We start from the raw sequence: 26,800 nt of genomic DNA, 5'->3' as shown, positions 1-26,800 counted from the left end.
ACATCGCCCCTTCCCCCCCCCCCTCCCTCCAGCGCGCGCGCGCGGGAATGACGCGGTTGGGAGGCGGTTGAGGCTGAGGCCCAGGCTGAGGCCTCGGAGCGGCGCCGAGCTGAGCTCCGCTCCCTCCCTCCCTCCCTCCCGGCCGGCCGGCATGTGTTTCCCCTTGGCCCCGGGCCCACGCGACAAGGTTCGCCGGGCACTGAGCGAAGTGTTCGGGTTTGAGTCTTTCCGGTCGGGCCCGCAGGAGAGTGCGGTTAGAGCCGTGTTTCGAGGTGAGGGCCGAGCGGGGCTCATGAGAACATAGGAACATAAGAATTAGAAGCAGGAGTCGGCCATTCGGCCCCTCGAGCCTGTGCCCCGCCATTCGATAAGCTGATCTTATATAATAATATATATAATAATAATAATAACAACACTATCAATCCTCGCCTTCGATACAGCGCCTTATCACGTCGTTGAGACGTCTCCGAGCGCTTCACAGAATATGTTATGAAGTGAATTGACTGTATGTTTTGTGGTCGGGGCAGGTCAGGTCGGGTCGGGGTGAACTTGCTTCTGTTCTCTTTGCAGGTGATAAGGACGTCTTTGTCTCCATGCCAACGGGAGCAGGGAAATCACTGTGCTACCAGTTACCGGCTGTGCTCGCCCCCGGCATTACTCTCGTCATCTCCCCGCTGATCGCGCTTATCCAGGTGCGCGTTTGACGTTCGGTTTGAGCTGGATATTTCTTACCTTCGCGGAATATAGCGGGAAGGGAATTGACTGCATATTATTCCGTGGGGCAGGTCAGGGTGCGCTTGCTCCTCTTGTTCTCTTTGCAGGCGATAAGGACGTCTTTTATCTCCACGTCAACAGGAGCAGGCACTGTGTGACTGGAGGAATTGTTGTTTGGTGGGCGGGTTGCGGGGGGATAAGCTACAGTGTGTTGTCATTTTCTGAATTATCTGGACAAAATTGTGTAGCCCCTGTCCATGCATGGCCTGTAGTTTACACGTAAAAAAAACTGGAGTGTAGATTTCTTTGGGGGTGGGAGGGCTAAGACATTCTGACTGTCAAAGCATTTGTGAGACAGAGTATATGGCACTTAGCAAGGTGTAAGACGTAATAATTGAGTGATTAAAAACAGAAATCGCTGGGAACACTCAGCAGGTCAGGCAGTATCTATGGAGAGAGGAAAGTGAGTTAATATTTCAGGTCGATGACCTTTTGTCTCACTTTCCTCTCTTCACAGATGTTGCCTGACTTGCTGAGTGTTCCCAGCGACTTCTGTTCTTTATTTCAGATTCCCAGCATCTGCAGTATTTTGCCCTTTGCTTAATAATTGTGTGTTTGCTTTTAGGACCAGATTGACCACTTGAGGGTCTTGAAGATTCAAGCATGCTCCCTGAATTCCAAGCTACCCGCTGAGCAACGAAAATCTATCTTGGTGGATCTAATGAGTGAAAAGCCTGCTACCAAACTGCTTTACATTACCCCGGAGATGGCTGCTGCGAACAGTATGCAGCCCATCATTACCTCCCTCCTGGCTCGTAAACTCATGTCTTACTTTGTTGTCGATGAAGCCCATTGTGTGTCACAGTGGGGCCACGACTTTCGTCCAGATTACTTGAAACTTGGGACCTTCCGGGTCAAGATTCTAGGTGTACCCTGTGTGTCTCTGACTGCCACAGCTACCCGTCAGGTACAAGAGGACATTGTGAGCTCTCTTAAACTAAAAGAGCCCATTGCAGTCTTCAAGACCCCCTGCTTCAGGGCTAATCTCTTTTATGATGTCTTGTACAAAGAGATCCTGAGCGACCCACATACAAATCTGAAGGAGTTCAGCCTGAAGGCTTTGGGAAAGATGAATAACAAAGGGGTGTGTAACAAGGTTATGTATGAGAATTTCTATGTGGTGTATAAACTTCAACTTTATAGCAGGTTTTGGATGAGAATGTCATTGGAAGATATTTGGAAAGTGTAGCCGTATAAGGGCTTCCGTCATCTTTTAAAATTTCCCAAATATGACCTTTACCAAATCTGTAACATTCGGTGCTGCAGTTGAAAGTGTCACAATCAGAAAGTGTGTTGTCTACAAGTAATTTCAGTGTTCTGGCTATTGCACTTGATAGGCACTGGAATCAGATGAGGATTCCCAGACATTTTTGTCCCCTTTTATCTGGGACATTTATACAACTGCATTCTGACCCAGATAAACTATAAATCTTTGATTTATCAGGCGATTGAATTCATTCCACAATCTGGTAAAATTGATATAATGACATGAATCGATTGTATATTAAAATAACTACTACTTCCATTTTACAGGTAATTTTAATTTGACCCACAAAAAATTGTGCGCAGTTGACCTCCGGGAATTGACGTTCTCACTCACTTTTAGAGTTCTGTAAGATTTTTTAGAGACAGTATCCCACTTACTTCCTTTTTTCCATATTGAAGACAGAGAAAGGCTACGCACCACAAAAATCCCAGCATTTGCCGTAATAGGAGGAATGTAAGGGATATTAGAAGGTCTTCACTCTGAGCACCCAAAGGGGGAAGTCAACTCAACTCACTTCAAATTTCTTTAACCCGTTACAATCCATAACTATGCCATAGAGCTTCCAGCCAATGAGGCAAACTGTACCCATAGCTTGAGAAATAAAATGTATGCTGTATTCAAAGCAATTCTTCTCAATATCAATTGGTGTTTCGCTCCACAAGGAAATTAAAAGGAGTCGAAGCATGACAGTAAATTGCAGTGAGCTCATGTTAATGGAAGGCTTTCCCTTGCAGCAATACAATGGCTGTGGCATTGTTTATTGTCGGACCAGAGATATGTGTGAAGTGGTGGCTGGAGAGCTGACCCACAGAGGGGTAGAAGCCAAAGCCTATCATGCAGGTAAGGAGTGTGGATAAAGGCAGGAAATATTGTTTGCGCTGACAGCTCTTTCTTCCCTGCCAGAGTTGTGCTTCCTTCGAACAAAAGCACTGATACCAAGCAGAACAGGAGTACTGTGTAACCTCACTAATAGCATTAGTGCAAGTGATAGACTGACAACATTCTATTTTGCTTTGAGTCCTCAGCTCACAGTTGAAGTGCAGCCATGGTTCTTGCTGCTTAATTGTGGAACCAGCTCCAGTATAAAGATGCAGAGTCAAATGTATGATAGGTTCTTTCTGTGTAGGAATACGGTAGGAGTCGACAGCGTTGCAGTGGTCAGGCAATTATGCTGAAGTATACAGCAGGCTGAAGATTGAGGCAACTTCAACCAGAAATGAAACTGTAGAAATTTTAGTTTTACATTTTGTTCTGGTGAGAATTGCAGGGATCACTGGATCTTTCACACGATTCTGCAAGCTGAAACAGACACATGGTTTGTGTGCTTGCAGGGTTAAAAACCTCAGAGCGTACAGAGGTGCAGAATGAGTGGATGCAGGGCAAAGTGCCTGTCATCGTTGCTACTATCAGCTTCGGCATGGGAGTGGACAAGGCCAATGTCCGGTGAGTGCAGATAAGTGAGAATCTCCCTCAGAATCGCCCTAGCCAGCAAAAGGGGTTGTTTGGTGTAGCTACTCAGAGGACACTATTGAATTTTGGGCTCCTGGCTGTACCGGATTGGTGGTGGTTGCCGGCTACACCTGACTGGTGTTAGGTGCTGGTTGTTCTCGGCTCTGGTGTCAAGCCTCAGTCAATGCCAGTTGCTTTTGCTTGATGCTGGGTGTGTCTGACTACTGCTGGTAACGTTGCTGTTATTATTTGTGTGTGGTTCTCCTCAGGTTTGTTGCTCACTGGAATATTGCCAAGTCTATTGCTGCTTATTACCAAGAATCTGGCAGAGCGGGGAGAGATGGAAAGCCTTCATACTGTCGACTCTATTATTCCAGGGTAGAGCGGAATCAAGTCAGCTTCCTGATCAAGAAGGAAATCACTAAACATCAGGTAAGATAATGAACTGCTGGTATTGTAGTAATAATAATAATTCTTGCATTTGACATAGTGACTTATCACACCCCTTTCAAGCCCTCTGCAGAAGTGTTTCTCATTGATGGCAATGTCTATTCTGCCAAACCAGCCTTTTCACGAATACCCCCTCGGTGTTGCCCCGGAGAATATGCAGGATATGAAGTGTGGGAGCGAATATGAAGTAAATCAAAAATAGTGGTCAGCATTCAGTTTGTCTTACACATGTTTCTAGCAGTTGTTGTTGCTACATTATACACTGCACTACGCATTATAGTAAATCCTGTGCTTTGAGACATTTTGATGGTGTGACAAGCTACTATAAGAATAAAAGGCTATTATTATTTCTAGTCTTGTCTGAATACGTAGATAGCCAATATGTGCCTGTGTTCATGATACTCAGCATTGTTATGTCTTTTGTCTTTCACAGACTAAGAGTGGCTCTCTGCAAAATTCTGACAAAGCCTCCATGGTCGGGTTTGAGACTTTGGTTTCTTTCTGTGAGCAATCTGTGTAAGTACCAACCTTGTCTGTGTTTTCTGCATCTCTTCCCTTGTGATGTGCAGTCCTGTAGTTTAGTGGTTAGAGCAATCGCCTAGCAAGCGAGAAGACCTGGGTTTGATTCCCGGATAGTGCAAATCTTTAGGCAAGTTTCCTTATTGCATACACCTCTGTTTACCTTACAGTAAGTAGGAACCCAGTTATTAGTCAATTGGTGGATTGGTTTTCTGGGGATAATAATTGCTTTTTAAAAAAAAATTCTGGTCACTCAATCCACGACTGTTTGTGGGACACTGCTGTGACAATTGGCTCCTGCAATTCGCCCACAAAATATATAGTCAATTCACTTTATTCTGTGGTTAATCAGAATAGATACAAGGATAATTAATCACAGAGTAAAGTGATTTGAGTATAGTGTATAGGCACAGATATCGTGCCTTTCACATCAGGAACGCTTAACTAAGCACTTCATAGAATATACTTTGTGTGGTGACTATTTTGTGGACATATATAATGAAACTAAAGTCAGCATATGAAACGTATGAAATATCCTTCACAATCAATCAGCAGTGGGAGACAGAAGAGTGAAAGAGAGGCTCGGCGGAAGTTAGCATTGGGGATTATGAGTGTGTGTCAAGAATGGGCAATTTGGTGAAGCCTAAGTTGCACATCATTCACTGATTCACATATTCAGTCATGAGTTAAGTGTGATCGTTCAGGTAATGAGTCTGAAAGCCGGTGCTTATAAGCATTATAGAGATTGACAAGAAACTTGTGGGGTAGGAAATGTTTAATGTACTCAGTGTTATTATGAATAACAAAACCACAAACTGCTTACATTGAAATGCTAAATGCTGTAGAAAGAAAGAACTTGCATTTTTAAAAGAACTTTGGAGAAATTACCAGCAAATGTGGTCATATTTTTGTATCCATTTGACTGACTGATGAACATATCACTTGCATGAAATTTTGTCGTAACAATAGCAATGCTTTAAATGGTATGGCACCTTTCATGTCAGGAGGACATCCCAAAATGTTCAAAGGATATTCTGTAAGGTGGAGTGACTGTTTTGTGGGTGAACCAGCAGGCAAAAATGTCACCAATAACAGCAAAAGTCAGGCACTGAGAGAGAAAGCAAATAACTGGTACTGGGTTTTGGATGTTTTTTTGCTCCCAAATCATTGTATTGCCTGATACCAGTGTTTTGTTTGTGGTTGTGATGTTGAGTTGGTGTTGGTTGTCGAGCCAGTAGTTACAATACTTGACTGGTACTCAGGGTGTCGTGCTGGTTGGTGTTTCCATAGATTCCAGTGACCAATGCTTTGTACAAGTGTCTGCTCTCGCCTGTTCAGGTAACTGCGTGTTTATTGACAGCTTAAGCAGTAATAATTTTGGGATGCTGGTCTCTTCCTCTATGAGCAGTCACATTGTCAGTTTGACTGATCTGATGAAGTCCCTTGTTTGGTTTGTCTCCTATGCTATGGATTGTTTCCAGTCAGCACACACAAGTCCCATGGTACTCAGCCACTAGTGACCACTGTGGATGGAACTTCATTCGGGACCAAGCTGTTATTCATGTGACACACAAACTATTCGGAAGCAATTGTTACCAGAACTGGCGGGGAATTCTCACTGACCCCACTTGAGCTCGTAGTGTTTGGTGGACATGGGCAGCTTCTCTCCGCTGTATGTGTCGGAGTCTTTGAGGGAATTCTTGCAGTTATGCCTTGGGCTGCAGTTTCCCTCTCTTTCTGCTCCAAAGAAAGCAAGTGAAGAAATTCACGAAGGCAATGAAGAATATCAATCCCATAATGCCTGAAACCAAAAGAGAGGAAAGTAAGCATTTGTACAGCCATGCAGTACTGTTGTGAATGCTTCTATTACACTTTTACTATGGTCACACTATCCTGTTCAGCTATTTGAAACACTGACAGACATAGGTAGTATCTATGCATTTAATATATGAATGCCCGGTACCTACCAATGAATATTAGTATGACAATCAATGATAATTTGTGACTCGCTCCGTAGAACGGTAAATTTTGGAGTTTGGTAATGAAGTTTTGATAAATATTCTTCAGATCAGTTATGATGAATGTGGTTGTCATTGTGCCAAACGAGAGGTGTGCGAATAAACCAGACCGCAGGCAAAATTCCGCTTCTCCAGAACGCAGCCGGTAACTGTATAAATGTATGGAAAATACATCAACATTATGTTACTACCATGTTTAAAGGACCCTGAGAGGCATTCAGCAGTCAGCAATCATGCCTGCTGGCTACCTGTAGTATCTTTATGTACTGAGGTGAATAATAACAATCCTTGCATTTGAATTCAAGATCCTCATCCTCACCGACAAGGCCATTTACGGCCTTGCTCCCTCCTACCTCTCCGACCTACTATCCCCCTATTTACCTGCCGTAACCTCCGTTCCTCTGGCTCCGGTCTGCTCCACATCCCCCGCCCCAACCGCCCTACCATCGGTGGCCGGGCCTTCAGCCCCAAGGCTCTGGAACTCCATCCCCCAGTGCTTTCGCCGCTTCCTCCCTTTCCTCCTTCAAGGCCGGTCTCAAGACCTTTCTCTTCGACCGTGCCTTCAGCTCCCCTCTCGACTCTCTACCCCCTCCTCGCTCCCTCCCTTCCCTCCCCTCACCATTTCCCCCCTGCTCGGGTCCTGACCCAACTGTCCAGCGCCTTGGGACGTCCTCCCGACGTGAAAGACACTCTATAAATGAAATCTTGTTGTTGTTGATATAGCCTTATACATCATCAAGACATCTCAGAGAACTTCACAGGATACACTGTGAAGTGAATTGACTATATTTTGTGGGCGAAACACGGCAGCCAATCGCTAATTAATTGAATTAATAGTTAATTGAATGATCAATTAACATGGAGGATTAATCTGGAGAACACCAAGAGAACCTCCCTTCTCTATGAACAGTAGAGCACAAAAATGCAAGGCTAGTACCATGGAATCTATAATATCCATTTCATCTAAAACACCTCAATGCTGAGAATATGGCATTCTAACCTGATGTGTTTGAACCAACACTCACTCTTCTGATCCAGATGCGAGAGTGCTATCAGCTGAGCCAAGCTAATGAACTGCTTCGGATTTAGAAATATTAATCAATGACACTCTGGCAGTCTTCAGGTGTTTGTTGGTGCTGACAGCACTGGTGTGAATGTTGTATTGTTAGACCAGCAGTCCTTATTTAGCTGTAGGGTAGTGAGAGACCTAGGAGACTGATATTGCTAACATAGCCACTGGTTTGCCAGGAGTTTCCTCAGATCCAGAGAGAAAATGAAATCACAACTGGGTGTATCTTCCCTCCACTATGAGCCTAGATATTACAGAACTGTTTCCACTCGAGCACAGTGTTTGAGAGTGCATTGATGCCATTCAGACATGAAGATCACCCCAGATTCTAACTCATCAGTTGTGCCCCTTGGCACTTTCTCTACCTCCTTTTGGCTTGCAACACATTATTTCTTGTTAGTGCTAAACTCACCACCACCACATTACTCTGAACCCAGAGACACTTGCACAGCCGAAGCTTGGTTTCCAGTGATGGTTTGACACGTTGAGTTGTTGCTTCTCAGAGATTTGTGCCATGTTCCCCTCTGCCATTTCGCTGCACGCGGGTCACTTATCAACTGGTTGTGGTGGCTAATGATCCAGTTAAGGAGCTGCGTTTATCTATGGACTCCTGTAGCTCAGTAGTTAGAGCACTCACCTCACAAATGAGAGACCTGGATTCGATTCCCAGCAGGGCGAAATGTTGGGCAAGTTTCCTTGCTCCACACACCTCTGTTTACCTAGCAGTCAGTAGGTCAGGGTAACTTCAATCCACAACTGTTCGTGGAATACTGCTCTCCTCATTGGCTGCCATGTTTAACCCACAAAATATAGTAATTCACAGTATTTTCTGTGAAGCGCTTTGTGATGTCTTGAAGACGTGAAAAGGCGCTATATCAAATATCAAAGGATTGTTGTTATTATTATTATTATTTACAATACTGTTGCGCTCCTGGATATGGTAGTAGAATAGAGGAACTGGTTGACTGTTGATTGAAGGATAAAGACAACTAGCAGTGCCAGCAGCTAAAGAATGGTATTTGATCAGCCTGGTTATCCTTGGATGACTAAACAAAAGTTTGTTATGAACACAGATGCACCCGAACAGGATAAAAAAACATTGTTATCTGCAATGTGTGAATGTGACACTACATTTAATACATTACTGTTATTAGAAATCCACTTGTTAATTATTTTCTTAACCAACAGAAAACATTTATTAACGAGTTGAGAGTGCTGTGGCTCAAGTTCCTTTTTACTCCGATCATACCTTCCAGACAGGCTTATTTTTCTTGATCCTGACACCAATGTTAGTTCAGATTTTCTCTGGGTTTTGACATCAGGACCAGATAATTCAGCCTGTGCCCGTGAACAATGCCATCCCTTCCACCCTGACACTCGTCACTTTGTAAGAAAATACTTGTCCTTTAGAAACACTGTGAGTGTGGCTGTTTTTGTTTCTTCTTGCCTTTTTTACTGACTTCTTTATTCCAGATCCTGTGCTCTCTGCACTGCTCAGACATTTTTTTTTTACTTTGTGTCACTGCAATTATAATGCGTTTTCACTTGCTATCACTTGACTGTATATTTCACACAAAATATACAGTCAATTCACTTTATAGTATATTCTGTGAAGCCCGTTGAGACGTCTTGAAGACGCAATCAGGCTCTATATCAAATGGAAGGATTATTTTATTATGTTGGGCCTTGGATTGCTTTAGAGGTTTCAGGGTAACCAACTCTAACTCTTTGCCTCTGTGTGTTGTTCAGGTGTCGCCACGCAGCCATTGCCAGATACTTTGGGGATTCGGTGCCAGCTTGCAATCGAGCATGTGATTTTTGCAAGACCCCAGAGATTGTCAGTAAGCAGCTGGATTCTCTCCATAGACTGGATCTCTGCAAGGCCCAAGCATCCATCCAAGAGCCTCAGGGGCCGTTCGGGTACATCCCTGACCTGTACGAAGGAGGAAGGAAGGGATATGGCTTTGCAAGGTGATTCATTGGGGTGCGATCTGATGGATGGTTTACCAATGCACAGTGTCCCCTGTGGGAGCATTATTATTGAAGAAGCATGGGAGCTCTTAAACGATACAGAGCCCGTATAGTGCCAATGTACCGTTACACTACAGCTTGTCTGTAGCCCATCTATGTATTAGCTACATATAGCACTGTTGGAGTCAGTTGTGAGGATTATACAAGGCCTTGCTAGTGCTGATCGCTGCATAGTGTATGTGCCTTAGCCTTGGCTAGGTGATACCAATCAGCCTTGCTGATACCGATCGCTATAGAAAAACACACAGCCCTACTTTGCTCAGTTGTTTAATGTCAGACATGGTGCTTTGGCAGTTTGGTAGAATTGGCCTCAGTTTCTGCTGAGAAGGGCACATTGATTAAGAACAAGACCAACTCTGACTGGTTTGGCTTCCACAGTTTCAGTTGGGAGACTCCGATAGCAAGTTGCTTTGAACTATTGGTTGGTTGGAGACTGAATTGGTCAATGCCAGGGAGCTGTGTCCGAGCTCAGTCTGATCTCTTCGTTACAGATATGATGATGAAGACCAGGGCGATGGATCGGATGAAGAATATAAGAGAAAAAAGGAATGGAACTCGTTTTACCAGCACCAGATGAAGATGCGTAAAGTAAGAGTGAGGCAGGAAGCAGCAGCTTTAGAAACAAAGCCATTATATAAATTAGTAACAGTGGCAGATCTGAAGATTGAGATCCGGGTGAGATTTGTACAGTCAGATACCATTATACTGTGGATCCACATGTAATGCAGTTGCACCAAGGACCTGCAGTATTTCGTCCACAGAATATAGTCAATCCACTCTACTGTGAAGCACTTTGCGACATCTCAAAGATGTGATAAGGTTCTATAACAAGGATTATTATTATGCAACTCTTCTGGCCTTTGGCACTGCCTGGCCAGCTGATTGTGCTTGATTCAGGAACGCAGAAGGTATCCTGTTGTCAGCTTTGTACCAGGAAATGCTCGGGAGATAGCCGTGACTGTCTCACACGCAAAGAGTCTCGGTGAAGACCGCGTCGACATTACCAACAAACTGATAGCATGGAAGAGCTGACTGGTGGCTAAACTATAAATGACGCATCATAATGCTCATTCTCACGGTTCCAAAGTACCTGATTATAACATGGTCCAACAGCAATTAGAACAGCACAGCCCCTGATCAGTGAATAAAATAATAATAATAATTCTTGCAATTGATATAGTTCTTTTCATGCCTTCTAGACGTCTCAAAGCGCTTCACAAAATATACTGTAAAGTGAATTGACTGTATATTTGTGGGTGAAATGCGGCAGCCAATTGTGCACAGCAATGTCCCACAAACGGTCATGGATTGAAAATGGCCAATTTTTTTGTGTTTTTTGGAGGGATTATTATTAGGCTCTGTGTGGAGTAAGGAAACTTGCCCAAGGTTTCGCCCTCTGCCTGGGATTGAACCCAGGTGTCTCGCTTGCAAAGCGAATGCTCTAACCACTGAGCTACAGGACTCCACGACTGTTTGTGGAATACTGCTGGGCACAACTGGCTGCCGCGTTTCGCCCACAAAATACACAGTCACTCCACTTTACAGTATATTTTTGTGAAATGCTTTGAGACATCTTGACGTGATTAAGGGTTATATCAAATCCAAGGATTATTATTATAATTAATATTATCTCCATTTTGACCTCTCAGTGAAGCTTATAACATCCCAGATCACAGCCTCTTTGTAACTCATTGATGAGACTGGTAGATGTAGCCAAGTTCTGTGAGCCATAGCTCCAGCTGATAGGGTAGTCCTGGGTGGATGTCTCAGTTACAATTGAGAACCTCCTGAACCTGGATGTCCTATCCTATGGGCTCCAAGTTAGGGCATTGGAGAGAAGGGACCAAGCAGGCTTGTGTTGGTAGCAGTTAGATTCTCTTCATTCACTCCTTATTTAATTATGCTTCCTGATAAACTGTATCTATTTTCTGTAGAACAAGGAAGCTGAGAAGGATAACTTTGTCTCACCAGGTTAGTACATGAGTGTTGACGTGTGAGTGTGTGTAGAGTGTTCTAATAATGCTCTGGTATACTTTGACTTGTTTGCTGAGCTAAGTCTTAGCTGTGAGAAACAACAGATTGCTTTACTTTCCTGTAATGTTTTCAAGGCAAAACTAAAATGTAACAGTTTGATACTTGCATTATAGTTGAAATGTAATGTTTGAGATTGTTTACAGGTACTAAAACAAGGATAGCTAAGGTTTGGTCCTTTAACAATGGAGTTGATAGCTCTTTGATACATTCACCCGATGTGAAAGAGTAGCATATAAATGTAAATTTATATTGTTGCAATCTTTATACTTTTGTCTGTTACCCTGCCTTCATGTGTGCAGTTATTCCTCTAAGTAGTGAGGTCCGGTTTAGACTTTATGGAATTATTATTATTATTGAATTTGGATTTTGTTTTTGTGAAGATCTTGACTGCCCTCTCCAAGATGCAGCCAGTCAGAAAATACCCAAACTTACTGTGAAGGTAAGACGTGGCAATATGTAGCAGGGGTGTGATAGAAGTGACCACTAGTAATGTCGGAACCAACGTGTAGTAGCAAGAAATATATTGGTTAATTTTCTGTGCTTCTGAATATACTCGGGATACAAAATAAAAATCAATGCAAAGCTAAGGAGCTCAGTACTCACATATGTCAACACAGTATAGGATACAACAATAGTCTTGTCATAGTTATGGGTGTTTCTGTGAAGTTCTGTTTGCTTCTGACTACAATGATTTGACTGTTTTGTGGTATTGGATGTAGAGTTAATCCTGCCCCAGAGAGGGCAATACCAATGTGGGGTGTTTGTGGTTGTCAATGGTCTGAGGGCTGATGGTTGTTGATGCGTATTTGTACATTGCCTTTATTGATAGTAAAAGTCCAGAAGAAACTTGCTCTTAAGGACAGGTTGTAGAATTGCCTATTTTGCTCTTATGCTTTCAATCTCCCTGCTTCTCCCCACCCTGCCCTCCACCCTCCCCCACCCCGACCCTCAGCTTGGGTCTGTAACTTTGTCCAGCGTCTTGGGACATCCTCTCGACGTGAAAGGCGCTATACAAATGTAATTTTGTTGTTGTTATTATTGCTGTTCATTTGAAATTGTTTCAATTTCAAATGAAAAAAACCAAACTGAAAAGGTGGCCTGAAAAATATGTTTCCTCATCACTGAGGTGTTCACAACATGAGGTCCCACTGTGCTCTGCTCTACTCTCAATGTTGGCTTGAGGGGTGAGTGTAGGTCAGATTACAGACTACTAACTGCTTTCTCTTTCTGTCTCGCTTGCCACTCACTGCTGCTCGCTGCCCCAGACACGAGAGCATTGCCTGTCCATGCTGGAAGAAGCACTGACCAGTAATCAACAGCAGGGAGCAGCAGAACTCAGCGGGTAGGTGGAGTGATCGGCAGTTGTTAGAAGGTGCTGACATCTGAGCCTCACACGTGTGTTGATCTTCTTCCTCAGTGTAGTTTGTTAGAGTTCTTGATGAATAAGAACAGATGTAGATAAACATAGTCAGACAAACATAGTTTGAATACGCAAAGCTAAATAAACACAGGCAAGCATGCACTTGTCAAATGCATCTATCTATGCCTGCTCCCTCCCCATCTTAAATGTCTTTTGATCACTATGTTGCAGTATGTCTTGTCTTTCCTGTCAGTAACGCTTCTACACCCATGTGCGTTCAGCAATGACCACCTTCTCTCTTTGGCAGAGCCCACCTTCTCTCATACGCAGTGGAAATGGAGTCCAAAGCTTTCAAAGCCAGCCGGTTAGCGAATTCATACAAAGCCACGGTACTGAAAAAGGTGCATGTCTGTGCAGGGAGATATTCACTGCATTTTTATGACTAAATGACAGAAAATGGCTGGAGCATTATCAGCAGCTGGATGTTCATTTGTTAATACACTTAGGGTATATAGTAATCTGGAAGATTGTCAGCAGAATAGTGGGAGCCTAATAATGAGGGTAGTGAGGGGACCACACATACAAGCTTAACAACTTTCATTGCGGCATTACTTCAAAGTAGTAAAATTAAACTTGGAATGTGTGTGTATATGTAATATATTTATAGCTGTACCTGTTGCAGCTTCACTTGCAACCAAAGGATCCAATGAGGAATGTAGATTGATACACGGACAGACACACAGACAGACATTTCATCTTTATACTGTGGAAGGACTCCTTTAACATATTTCCTCTCTCTCTCAGTCTCACTGCCTCAGTCTCTCTCTATTTCTCTCTCTCTCTCTCTCTCTCTCAGTCTTTCTCAGTCTCTCTCTGCCTCCCAGTCTCGCTCGCTCTCTCTCTGTTCTGTCCCACATGAGAGGACTCTAGCTCCCATGACAACCAGAAAAAAGTGTCATACATTTGTTGCAGAGTATAGATGGTGAATCTATGGTGTGTGCTTTCCTCTTTCGCTAAGTAGTTGCAGAATACGATGCATACCTCACTTTGGGGCTTAATTAAAGGAATTTTTTAATATAGCTCATCAACAATAGGCGATTCTCCCCCCCAAAAAAAAATATGGCCATGGTACTGCCAGATGCAAGACCTTTCCGATGAGGTATAAATCACGTCTCTACATCAATCGGTTATTGCACAATTGTCAGACATACAGACACGATACCAATCTTTATTGGTATAGATATATAGTTAAATGCATTTAATTGAATTATATGCACTTGGAGTCGTCCTCCCGATTTGAAAGGCACTCCATAAATGTAAATTGTATGTGGGCAAATATCATCTAACACCGCCAGTAAGATGCATCTTAATTCACCGATTGATTCTGTGGTGGGTGAGTGAGTTAGCTTGCTTCTAGGCTACATCAATCGGTGGCTTGGATCCGTGCCATTTTGAACACTTGTTAATCAAAGAATTGTTTCTGGCTGATTCCAGGTCGGAGAGATCCATAAATCAACCAAAAATGGGGAGTTGTTCTCAGTGATAACAGCAGGAGCAGACCCTACAGCCTCAAAGATGGTGAGGGTGGATAGCATGGAGGACTGTGAAGGCTTCACTTCTGCATCTCACCTCCACTGTGTGAGTTTATTCACTGCTCTGAGTGGGTTGCGATGGGAGGGGAGTATTTTATGATGTTTCCTGTTTCTGTTCTGATTTTTCCCTGTGTTGAAGGAGGATAAGTCCTTGTTATTAGCATGGTGACGTAATGTGATTCCCTGGCAGCATTAAATATATTTACACCAAGGAGTAACCTTTGTTTGACCCGTTTCTTCCTCAGCAAGTGATGCCTGCACTGTTGTATCCCTTGCTAACAGGTGATGAGGCACCCTGTGTGATACATACATAGATGCATAGAAACGGGAGTAGGCTATTCAACCTATCAAGTCTGTTCTGCCATTTTATAAGATCACGGCAGATCCATACCTCAAGTCCAGTTACCCGCCCTTGCCCCATATCCCTTAATACCCTGACCTAACAAATAGTTATCTCCATCTTGAAAATGTGACTGGATCCAACATCCACAACCTTTTGGTGGAGAAAGTTTCAGAATTCCACTACACTTTGGTAGTGATCCTTGTCGCTGACCTCCATCCACTGGTCATTTAACTGTGAGAACGGGACTAACCTTCATTCACTGATTGCTGCACCAGGAGATGCTAATACGTTTGTTTGCATTTCACGTGCAGTTTAAGCAAGAGCGATTTGGAGAGGGGAGTCTGATCTCATGCAGCAAATTCCAGACTGCAAGAGAAGTGCTGAAGAGTTCTGCGCTTGCAGATAGTGGCAAGCAGAAGGGAAATCGGTCCGAGGAGCCAGGTGACTGCCTGAAGAGAACTGGGAACGAGGAAGGTGTCGGAAAGACCAATGTAGATTGTTGTGAGGGACCAGCCCAATCTTCCTCTTTCTGTCCCAGTTTCGGGAAGAAGAAACTCACCAAAAAAACATTGCAGCTGGTGGAGAGTGCCAAGAAGGACTCGCAGTCCATTACCAAGTTCTTCCAGCAGAAAATATTAGCGAAGGTGGCAGAGGCTTCAGACGAGCAAGGCAGTCAGGGCGGCAATGACCTTGTTACTGACACACAAGCGAAAGAGGACCTTAAGAGAGGATCCAATTGCACTGTGACTGCAGGAAAAGCGACTTGCCCAGATCTGGATAAAGTAACTAAGACTGTAAGCATGGAGAGACTCAAAACCACTTTAAGATCAGCCCCACCAGTCGAGTGCAGAGAACACAGTGTGTCCCGTGAACATGTGGTGAGAGGCCTGAGGTAACTCCAAGCTGACAAGGCTCCTTCCTATCCTGTCACATCCCTTTCTTTTGTTCTATTTCTTTAAAACCTGAAGCTATTTAATCTAGCATTTAGCTGTACTATACCGGATGCCTCCAAGCATTAGTATGTGTTTCAGATATGAATTGGCTGGCATTCATTTTTGTAAAGCACTGAAGCAAAGATGTAGGTGATTCCAATCGGTACCTGTTCAGTTTGGGTGCCAGGTTCAGCTGGTGCCACTCTGGCATTTACTGCTTTGGCTCACAGAGGTGAGGACATGTTTTTCATTGCCAGGGTTTACTGCTTACTCAGTCAGCTCAGGTTTGGGAGATCCTCCTGTTTACTCTGCACTATTTAAAGTTGGGGAAGGAATAGATCCATAGAAATGATTGTACAAAGTTCATCAATGGGGCAAGCCTGTACCATTGTTCCCCTTCACTTCTATGTAAGGGCCGAGCTGGTGTGTTCAGAATAAGTGGGGCCAGATTGTATTTGTTCCTCCTGCACGTCAGTTTGTGATCCTTTTAAATTTGTTCAAAACTTCATATCAATGAAATAATAGTGCAAACTCAGTGAAAGTTTATATTGTTCGTCTATGTAGATTATTACAGTGATTTGACTTCAAACCAGCTGCAAGACTTTTAGTAGTTTAAAAAGTTAGCAACGATACAGTAGCTAGTTTATACCTGGTTTACAATTTACGCATTGTAAAGCTGAGCTGTACTCCCCCAGGGTCGATCGAACAAGGGTAGTTAATGCAGTTAGATTTTAAAATTCACCTACAGTCTAGAATCTTGGAATGATCTGGAGCCAGTAAATTGTAGCACATCTGTAGAGCAGTCAGTCACCTTCCCCTGATGACAGAATCAATGTTTACCGCTTTTCTTCATCTTCGTCATATATTCTAGATATTTTGCCCAATGTGCATAACCATGTTTTGTTATTTCACCAAGTGCCATAGGGAGCAGTATGAGGGAAGTTGCCATCGGTGTAGCCAGTGAAATGGAAGACACTTTCCCCTCAGCGTGTAAGAAGAGACGAACATCAACTGAAGTGAGCCCCTGAGCTGCCTGTTACTCTGACTTGCGCTCTGTTACTCTGACTCACGCTCTGTTTCATGACCAGGCCTTAATTTAACACCTCCGTTGTTTCAGGGAGTGGCAGATCCATGCCTAAAACGCCAGCGAACCGGAATAAATGGTTCCAACGTTTGTCCTGCGGTCAGTAAAGGCAGTCAAAGGAAGGTCACCTTTGACTTTGTTCAACCAGAAAAAGGGAACAGTTGTTCGGTGCCTGCAACTGCGCCTGTGCTGAAAGGGGAACAGCTCAAGCAGACAGCTGACATTGTAGTCAAATATCTGACCCCCTTTTACAAGGAAGGAAGGTTTGCTTCTAAGGTAAGACCCAGCTTTCAGTACAGCCCGAGGGGAGAGAGAGGGCAATGTTGATGACATCCTGGTTGTCAGTGGGACTTAGAAGTGCAGACCAATTCACTTTACTTGCCAGGCAGTGTTCTAATTGATTATGCTCAAGCAATACTCCAATGTGCACTCTGCAGTCCCCAGGCCTTGACTTGCCAGCCTACACCTCATACCTTTCAGAACTCGTTGGTGGAGTGTGTTCCTCTGGTTGAGAGAGTAAACACTCCATTCCAGACAAAGGAAATTTCTATGCATATGTGGAACTCTCAGTAGTTTAGTTTGGATACTCTTAAGCATGGTTTAGAGTTTTCATTGTGATTGATACCAAAAAAGTCCTCACTAGTACGATATTAACTAGAAAGGGCAGATCTCAGCATGACGTGATGATTTGGGTACATCTGAGTGAGTGCATCATGATGTACAGCGGAAACTCAATGTCCTGTTTTCTCTTGGTGCGGTGTCTCATTAATTAGCTTGGGATTTTAGACATGATCTGATTCAGGTGGGGGTGGGGGAAAGAAAAGACTGAAAAGGTGACCTGATCGGTGTGAGTTAATCGAAACCCAGGGAATTGTCCATTTATTTGTGTTCCATAGGAACTCTTCAAAGCATTTGCTCGACATCTCTCTCATTTACTGGCCGAAGAGAACTTGAAGAGAAATGGTATGTATGGCTCGCTCTTTTTCTCTGAGCTTCAGTGTTGGCCCGGAGAAACTTCAACGTGCACAGAGATGTCCTATTCTTTAGTTCTCTGTTGTATCAGCCTCTCTGCCCCCACCTTCTGGAACAATCCCACAGTCCCTCCGCCTCACCCCCACCTTTGCCTCCTTCAAGACCCTCCTTTTCAACCGTGCCTTTGGTCACAGTCCTACCCCTATTCTCCCCGCCCTCCACCTCTCCTGATCCCAACCACCAGCTTGGGTGTGAATCCCTGACTGTCCAGCGCCTTAGGACCAGAAGGGTGCTATGCAAATGTAAGTTGTTGTATAATGTTGTTTTGCTGCTCTTTTCTGTCAAAACTACAGATGCATTCCAGAGAAGGGGAAAGCAACAAAGCTGATTCCCTAGTTTTGGAAGCTCTCTATGTTAACATGAACAGTATTAATTTGCTCTATTAGAATCGCTATATATTGTGGGTAGATGTAGTGGACTTGAATCACTGTCTTGTGCTGGCCATCTCTCAAATCATCATGCTCCCTTTGGCTGCTTATAACCCATGTATTTAATATATTGCCAATAATGAAATGTCTCAAAGCTCTTCATCAACTGTAGTTACTGTATTTGTAAGCAAATGCGTTAGTAATTGTTTGTGGATTGCAAATGTTTCACAAGCAGCCAATAAGTGAATGAGAAATTGTATTTAGAGAATTGTTGGCCAGGATACTGAGAGACTTCACTTTTCAAACAGTGCCATGGGAATATCCACCTAATCAGGCAGACCAGAACTCGATTCAATGCCCCATCCAAAGGATAGCACCTGTAATAATGCAGCTCAAACTTAGCATGAGTGTCAGCCTGAATATGAGCTTGAAGCCCCAACATGGAGCTCTAATACTAGACTCCTTTCTGTCAGTGTGTCACTGTTGTGCTCTGGTATACTGACATTGTGCTGTTCTGGCTCTTCTCACACTGATGCTCTGCTCACTTCTACCCTTACGTTGGTGTAGTCTGTATCTGAAGATAATAAATTAGTTACAGCAGTGAGATTGATATTTGATTCCCTCTGTCCCTACAATCAGATTGCTGCTCAATTCCCGTTAAATCACCGGAAGATTACATTGCAAATTGCATTTAGATGTTGAGTACTTGTTAAATATCAAGAGTTCCCTGATTGCTAAACAAGCTTTGATTTTAACTTCACCTATAAATGTCTTACAGTTAAAGAAGAAGCCCAGCGACTCATCCAGGCCTTTTTTAAACGCTGCAGGAAATGTGTGAGTGAGAACGACTGGAGAAGTCTACAGTCATCATAGCCAACAGACACACTCAAGGCTGTTTGGAAGCTGGTTGTATTTTGTGTTAATGGTCTGAATGTTAAATTAAATGCCTTCAGCATTCAGTTGCTTATTCTCAGGTACTGAAAATTGAGATCAAGGTTGATCTATGCAGTCCAGCTAGTCATTTAATTGCTCTTTAACGGCTCTCCGCATTTTCTCTTTGGAGGGCTCTCCTCCGATGGATCAGCGGACATACTTCCTGTAGGTCCAGTATTATTGTTATTATTACTATTATTTGGAAATTAATGAGGCTGCTAATCTGTACCAAAATAAAGTTTATTTTTGAACAGTTTTGTTGGATAAGATGCTATTGAGTAAGTCTTTCATCAGGAAGAGTCGGAGACTTAAAGAGCCCGTGTGACCCTTTCCTTGTGTATTGTCAGCTCTGTGTCTGTGCTGTAAGCATTGTCTAGTCGCAATGCGTTCTGCTCCATGGTAAGATCATTCACCAAGACTGCTGGACCAAAGCTTATTTGTCTTCTCAGTAGTTTGTGCATTGGCCTAAGATCTTGGCTTCTATTTTAAGTTTCACAATGTTGTTAGAGAGTGTGGGTAAGTGCTTCCTGGCAACAAGCATTGCAATTTCAGGAAAGGTTTTTGTCGAAATCAAAGTGAATTAGGCAAATCTGGAAGGTGTGAAACTGAAGGGATGTGCCCAGAACCAGAGATCGAAATTATGGTGAGACTTGCACTCTCTCCATTTACTCTGAACCTTTCATAATTACAGGCGACATCGGATTTGGAAACAGTCACATTTGACCATGAACTTGTTCCAAAATAGATGGTGACTGTGTATCAACTTCCAGCAAGCAAGTTCAAGACCACACAGTGTTCAGCTTCAACTGCTACTTTTATTAACGACTATTGGTTTATTTTACAGTGGAGTTTGTCACAGCTGTTCTTCACAGCTCAATATTCCAGTTGAATCTCAATACAACAACAAATTAGATTTCTATAGTGCCTTTCACATCAGAAGGATGTCCTAAAGCAATGGACAGGCAGGGATCCGCACCCGAGCTGGTGGTTGGGATCAGGAGGGGTGGAGGGCAGGAGGGTAGGGGTCGGAGTGTGACCGAAGGCACAGTCGAAGAGGAGGGTCTTGAGACGGGTCTCAAAGGAGGCAAGACTGGGGGTGAGGTGGAAGGAGTGGGACGAAGTTTCAGAAGGTGGGGGCGGAGGCTGAAGGCCCACCCGCCAATGGTGTAGGAGCCTGGTCTTGTTCACAAATAAGACAGCCTCCTTAACCATCTCACACCTATTCCCATTGACTGAAGCCACTGAATGGGACTGGGAGGATAGAGGTAACATGAGTTGGAATGGTGTCTCAGGTTTTCTTTGTTGCTGCTAAAATTCATTGAAAACTTTTAGTAAATAATATTTCAAACAGTTATTAGGAATAAACTGGTATTTCTTTAAAAAAAAGACTTTGGAGTCTGGCTTATATTTTAGAAATTTACAGATAGACTGATGTTAAATGAGACTCGTACAGAACAGGACAGTGTAACTCTACATGATCGCATGTTGATTTGAGCAAAGCAAGAATCAGTTCAGCGTCAGCTTCAAGACTCCCAACGTCTTCAATCTCTGTCGATTGTGGTCACATGCTTGGATGAGATGAAACCGTGTCCAGGATCATCGCAATTGTGTGACACAGCTCTCTGGCCTGAAGGAAGTAAAATGATACTTGTCACATTATAAGCACATATATGCCCTCCCCCAGTTTCTCCCTCTGCATGCGAATATTAGTTCATACTAGCATACACTTCCACAAGTGCTGCCTTATGGTGCTTGACCCAAGGTTATCACAACCGAACCCAGGCTTGTCTTTGCTGAAAGCTCCTTTTCCAATTGGGCATTTGCTTAGAGCTCAGGGACGCTACAATTAATTGTTGTACTCTGTCCTTGTTCTTATTGAGACATTCAAACTTGAGCAACGTCCTGAGGATTGAGCTCAGGATCTGTCTGAACTGGTCAGCTCCGTGGAGCGCCACAAGATGTGGTATTCTAATTGGGGGAACTTGCAAACATTCTCTAAAATCACTGACTGCTTTAGTCAACTAGTAAGTGACTTGAAGTGGATAAATAGAGACTGTGAACATCCTTCTTGCTTGGCTTAACTTCACTGTGTTGACGTCATTTCCCCGAAACCACAGTGATTCTGAGTTAACAACCAAGGTTCCCTTCTAACCTCATAAATCAACATATCCATCCATCTTCCACCTGCGTCCTAAAAGTCTCAGAATCTTATTAACACAGAAAAATCTCAAGTTTGTACATACTTCCCATAATATGTGTCATTTTGCTACAAACCCATTTCCTACCTCTTTCAGTTCAAAGGAAAATGTCCGGGATATGCCTGCAGATCCGTAATTAACTTGCACCCCAGGTAATTTTGATGTTTCCGATGGGCGTAAGGTGCACATTGTCACGATTTCCTTCAGTGGGATTATCATGAGCTGGTCCTGTAAGACATTGTACAGATCTGTATAAATGTGTCACATTACCAACAACATCAATAAAACAACTGGATTAATTCCATATAAATAGGCAGTACAGGAATATGGCTGTGGTCTGTAATTACTTGTGTATGGCTGCCTTAATTCTTCAAAATTTGCCAGCATTACTGCAGTATACGTTGTGTAACTTCTGTCTTACTCCACCCCTTCCACCCCACCCACCTGATGTGCAGAAAAGGCTTTAATAGAGAGACTGAGATGCTGGTCATGTGAATGTTACTGTACCTTGGTATCCTTGTCTATGACTATGAGATGTTGCTGATTGATGGCCACGAGGCAGGGATTTGGAATTTGAGGGTTACTGGTCTTCTTCACTGTGAAGATATTGTAACCAAACAGGCTCATGCTGCTCCCTGTGGCTGAGTGGGTGAAAAGGAAAAGGTAAGTCTTAACGCCTGACCAGATCACTACTCTGAATGTTGTTTGGAATCCAAGGAACCCTCTCCTTGCACTACATTGACTGTCCAACTGATCATTGTGTTAGGATTGTCTATCCCGTGGGCACCATCTGGACTGCCAGAGTCATTGTCTCAGGCCTAGTCTGGGCTGCCCGATCCGTGAGGCTGTAAATTATTAGTAAATTAGTCTCAAACACTCTTTGACCATGCCTTCGGCTACCCTCTCTGTCCTCCACCCTCCCTGACCCCAATCCATCCTTGCTCAGGTCCAAATCCTTGACTGCCTTGGGACGTCCTGACATGAAAGGCACTATACAAGTGTAATTTTGTATTGTGTATAATTTAACTTCATTGAATATGAAATACTGTCTGCCTGGTAATTTAAGATATGTCCTCCTTGTCATTCAGACTTGGTACATCCTACAAACCTAATTTAAGTAGGCCATTCTACCTCTTAGCCCTTGATGGTTCTACAAGAGGACTATCAGACAATGAAAAACTACCATTAGCTATAACCTATGTTCAATGTCAATGGGCTCCCAAACTTTCTTTGACTGGGCATTTAAGCACTTCTAAATTCCCATTCCAAGAGCAAGGAGACTTTCCATTTGATGACTGACATGATGGTTTTCTCAGTCTGATATAAGGCCAAGTGATTTCCACAGGAAAGAGAAAACAGTAGTCATTCATATCAGTCTCTTGGGCATTTGAGAGAACGCCATTGTCAGAGTCCTAAGAGCAGGTCCCAGGCTCATTCACTGAGGCTGCAAAGGGGAAAATGTATGAAAAACCTTAGGGAAAGGAAAATACTATACAGATTATTATACAAAATAACAGCTTTTAATTTATAACAGGTATATTTATTGAGACCATCAGGCTTATCGGTCTTGCTGCCTATATAGTTGATTGCATGGAACTCAGTGTTGAATTAATAATAATAATGCGTGCATTATAATAATAATAAATAATCCTGGCATTTGATATAGACCTTATCATGTCTTCGAGACGTCTCAAAGTGCTTCACAGAATATACTGTAAAGTGAATTGACTGTATATTTTGTGGGCGAAATGTGGCAGCCAATTGCACACAGCAGTGTTCCACAAACAGGCGTGGATTGAGTGACCAAATAATATTTTTTCCTCTTGAGGGATTATTATCAGGCATGTGGAGTAAAGAAACTTGCCCAAGGTTTCACCCTGCCAGGAATCAAACCTGCGAGGCAAGTGCTCTAATCACTGAGCTACAGGACTCCACACTATATCACGTGATATAGCGCCTTCTTGTTGGGACATCTCAAAGCGCTTCACAGCATAAATGCAAAATTAAATAACAAAGTTAAATTAAGCTTTATTGGAATATTTTACTGAGCAAAAACTAGACAATAGCAGAGAGAGGCACAAGATACATTACAGACATTATACACAAACTGCAAACCCATAAGATACAACAGCTGAGTCAGTCGATCTTTCTCTGAGTGTCCTTCCCAAACAATACAAACAGACATGGCATAACAAGAAATAAACTTCTATCTAACTGATACCCTTACCACACAAACAAACCATGGTTAGCATTGGTAAGTAAGAAATAAATTGCATTTTGTTTTATATAAGCACCTTATTTATCACATTAAGACATATGGAGTGATCGTGTTTGCAGCCATCATGCTCACAGAATACCCAACAAACAACAAAATGTGTAGCCAATTAATTTTTTTAAAAGTTGGGTGAATTTGGATGAGGTGAGTGAGATAACAGAAAATTAGCTTCAAAATAAAGGCAGTATTTAAGCATCAAATTCTAAAATGATACACAAATAGAGTAATTCCAGAGTAAATAGAGGATTTTTCTCCTCCTGAGTGTTAAAATTCAAACATAATTTACATTCAGATTCTGTTACACAAAAGAGTTGCGTCATTCAACAAATGGTTTAAATTGAAGCTAATACAAACCAATATTCTAGAAAGTGGGAGATGAAAGAGCTATTATTTGTTACAGCTACCAAGGGGGTAACAAATAGTAGCTCTCTCATGACTGAAAGACTAGAGGAAGAGACCTCTATACTATGGCAGAGGGGCTTTCTCAAGAGATTCAGACCTTGTGTTACACTACTGTATAGGAATTGGAGCAACAGTAAGTACAACACTCAGAGATTTCAAGACCTTAGTGAGTGTGACCCGAGTGGTAGAGGATTCACTGTTCAGTGCTCTAAGGAAGTAATGTGTTAATGTGGATAGCATTTCACTGAGTAGCATTCTCAGATAATGGGATATGAGATAACATTTTTCTTGCTTCGTCATTCCAGAGGCACTTACTTAGGAAGCGGATCTTGGCTTCGATGGGTTTAAGCTGCTGCATTGTGTTGAGTTGATGGACGATTTGTTGCTGGATTGATTGTACATCCAACTTTGTTGCTCCAGTTTTAGGGAGATATTCCTTAATTTCCTGCCTGCAGAGTAAAGCAACCACATTATAATTCAGTCTTTAAACTACCTGATCTCACTACCATATGGATGGATGGTGTAAGCTATCTTACCAAGCGCTATTCTCTAACTTCACCTTTTTCCCTGTACCCAGTAGTTACTTGCTACTACAGTTCCTTATATAATTATCCATCGTTTCCTCTGATGCTGATAATTTCTAATCCTATTTGGAGGACTTTTCCTCCTTCACTATTCTAGCTTCTCAATGTTGTTAGACTACTCTCCTGTGCGAATTGATTTAAATTAAAATGGACTAAATTAAAATAATTTAAATTATAAAATAAAAAATAATTAAAATCTGGTTTCATTTGAAATTAAAATAGACTAATCTTCTGTGCCAATTGATTTCTCTTAAATTGGAGTTGAGGAACAGATCAGCCATGATCTATTAGAATGGCAGGAACTGGCTCAAGGGACAGAATGGTCTACTCTTCCTATATTCCTATTTATACAAAAGCATTGCTAAAATTTAAATACCTCACCAACACTCACTGCCACTACTCAGACATGTATAATGGTCAGTACACATGAAATCATACCCCAATAGAAGGAAAAATGCCTTTTAAAAAACTAGAACGGGCAATGGAAATTGAAGCAGAAAAAATGGCTGTGGTTTTGTGAGAAGGAGTTTGGCAAATAATTTGTGTTCAGGGAGTAGATGACAGATGACAGCTAGCACAAATTACACAGTAATGGGTTATAGTGCAGTGTGAGGATGTAAACAAAGGAGCTAAAGGTTTGCAAAGAGGTAAATACCTCTCGAAGATATCGGACGAACACTTGAGAATAATTTTTCTTACAAACACAGTATTTGAAATAATTACAACTCCGATCAGATAGAATAATAATAATGATCATTGCATTTGATACAGTGCTTGAAATGTCACAGAGCCTTTTACAAATAATTCCTGTCTTGTGAAGCCATTGCATATTTGTAACATTTCGCCCACAAAATATAGTCAATTCACTTTACAGTATATTCTGTGAAGCATTTGGAGACGTCTCGAAGATGTGATAAGGCGCTATATCAAATGCAAGGATTATTATTATTATTTGTGTATTGTAGNAAAAAATCCTTCGTTAGAGATCCTGGAGAAGACATCATTATAAATCAATGGACTGGCCTCTGTGGTTACAGCACTCACATGGATGGGTTAGTTCCTGCTCCTCCCGATTTGTGCTGACAGGCTGCAAGAGTGGCAATCATTTCTTCCATCTCATTGATGTTGTTTGGCAATATAAAGTTACCCTTGAGGTATGTAGGAAGCATCTGAAAAGCAACGAGAGCACCAGCTTAGGTTAAAGAAAGCAAGAGCACAAGTCACAAAGGAGGTGGAGGTACAGAGTTCCAGACCTACCTGATTATAATGGACATCGACATACAGGTCATTGTAAAAATGGAAAGGCTCTGACCACATTATGCGGTGAAAAAAGAGATTGACTGAATTGTCATCCAACAGGAAATCAAATAGGTATTCTTCCAATCTTAAGGGTCTCATAGAGCGCCCTGCAAAGAGAAAAGGTGGACACTCATAGATGTAATATTTATTTACTAGATAGATATTTGGGGAGGACAAATTTGCAGGACTATGGGGAGAGCGTGGAGGAGTGGGATTAATTTGGATAGCCATTTCAAAGAGCTGGCACAGACACAATAATGGGCCGAATGGACTCCTGAGCTGTATAATTCTATGATTCGAAAGCAATCTTATTTCTGCATGGGAAGGTGATCATAAGATGAGCCACACTCCACCCGCTCTCTTTTTCATCAGTGAACAGATCTCTGTTAGGCCTTCCTGATCGGTCACATACCTTTCTTCTTCTCAGCAAAAATAGAAAATTCCTTGGTTTCCTCAATATCTTGAATCCCCAGCGTGGAACAAATCTCTAGTACAACGTCATTCGCTATCTATAACCAAACACAAACACATTAAGCTCCTTTATCTACTCCAGAGCCAGGTTCCCACCAGCTCTGTAACAATCACTCTCTACCCATTTTGGCATGATAATTTTCTGATAACATAAGAAATTCCAGAGGCCTTTCTTTAATGTCAAATATAAATTTACAATTATATAGCATCTTTCATGCCAGGAGGACATCCCTAACCTTTTCAGATCTTAGTTCAGGCAGATCTCACAATGGCACTTCCAGTACGAATCCAGAAACACCAACTGGTTGGGCCGAGT

At 42.6% G+C, this 26,800-nt stretch overlaps 2 protein-coding genes across 3 annotated transcripts in view; one reads left to right on the top strand and one right to left on the bottom strand.

Moving 5' to 3' along the window:
* The first annotated feature begins 58 nt into the window (after positions 1 to 58).
* On the top strand, positions 59 to 19,519 carry recql5 (RecQ helicase-like 5). 2 transcript variants are annotated; one of them, XM_042342329.1, is made up of 19 exons: positions 59 to 272; positions 571 to 692; positions 1,340 to 1,858; positions 2,776 to 2,881; positions 3,373 to 3,484; positions 3,760 to 3,922; positions 4,374 to 4,456; positions 9,296 to 9,517; positions 10,069 to 10,165; positions 11,512 to 11,548; positions 11,992 to 12,050; positions 12,877 to 12,953; positions 13,279 to 13,372; positions 14,466 to 14,609; positions 15,218 to 15,798; positions 16,755 to 16,854; positions 16,956 to 17,198; positions 17,819 to 17,885; positions 19,101 to 19,519. In XM_042342329.1, exons 1-19 carry the CDS (start codon positions 152 to 154, stop codon positions 19,193 to 19,195), a joined length of 3,042 nt encoding a protein of 1,013 aa, XP_042198263.1. In that variant the 5' UTR covers positions 59 to 151; the 3' UTR covers positions 19,196 to 19,519. The 2 variants fall into 2 exon arrangements, with proteins under 2 accessions (XP_042198263.1, XP_042198262.1); XM_042342328.1 differs by having other exon boundaries at positions 1,340 to 1,870.
* Positions 19,520 to 20,050: 531 nt separating this feature from the next.
* The window catches only part of myo15b (myosin XVB), a 40,913-nt gene continuing 34,163 nt past the window's right edge, over positions 20,051 to 26,800 (bottom strand). Inside the window, exons 38-44 of the mRNA XM_007888480.2 lie at positions 26,426 to 26,522; positions 25,972 to 26,120; positions 25,759 to 25,883; positions 24,446 to 24,579; positions 21,961 to 22,094; positions 21,541 to 21,681; positions 20,051 to 20,882 (exon numbers count right to left, since the gene is read on the bottom strand). Of these exons, the coding sequence (XP_007886671.2) occupies positions 20,817 to 20,882; positions 21,541 to 21,681; positions 21,961 to 22,094; positions 24,446 to 24,579; positions 25,759 to 25,883; positions 25,972 to 26,120; positions 26,426 to 26,522 (846 nt within the window). The 3' untranslated portion in view covers positions 20,051 to 20,816. The remainder of the gene's footprint in view (positions 20,883 to 21,540; positions 21,682 to 21,960; positions 22,095 to 24,445; positions 24,580 to 25,758; positions 25,884 to 25,971; positions 26,121 to 26,425; positions 26,523 to 26,800) is intronic.

The sequence above is a fragment of the Callorhinchus milii genome, unplaced genomic scaffold, assembly GCF_018977255.1.
Source record: "Callorhinchus milii isolate IMCB2004 unplaced genomic scaffold, IMCB_Cmil_1.0 Scaffold20, whole genome shotgun sequence".
NCBI classification, from domain to species: domain Eukaryota; kingdom Metazoa; phylum Chordata; class Chondrichthyes; order Chimaeriformes; family Callorhinchidae; genus Callorhinchus; species Callorhinchus milii.
Note: the sequence above shows the minus strand (reverse complement) of the source record. Positions and strands in the feature narration are given on the sequence as shown.

Coding starts and splice junctions, on each gene's coding strand:
- recql5 (XM_042342328.1), top strand. CDS start 152: ATGTGTTTCCCCTTGGCCCCGGGCCCACGCGACAAGGTTCGCCGGGCA. Junction 1,871..2,775: donor ACAAAGGGGTGTGTAACAAG/GTTATGTATGAG, acceptor TTTCCCTTGCAG/CAATACAATGGCTGTGGCAT. Junction 12,051..12,876: donor TACCCAAACTTACTGTGAAG/GTAAGACGTGGC, acceptor TCGCTGCCCCAG/ACACGAGAGCATTGCCTGTC.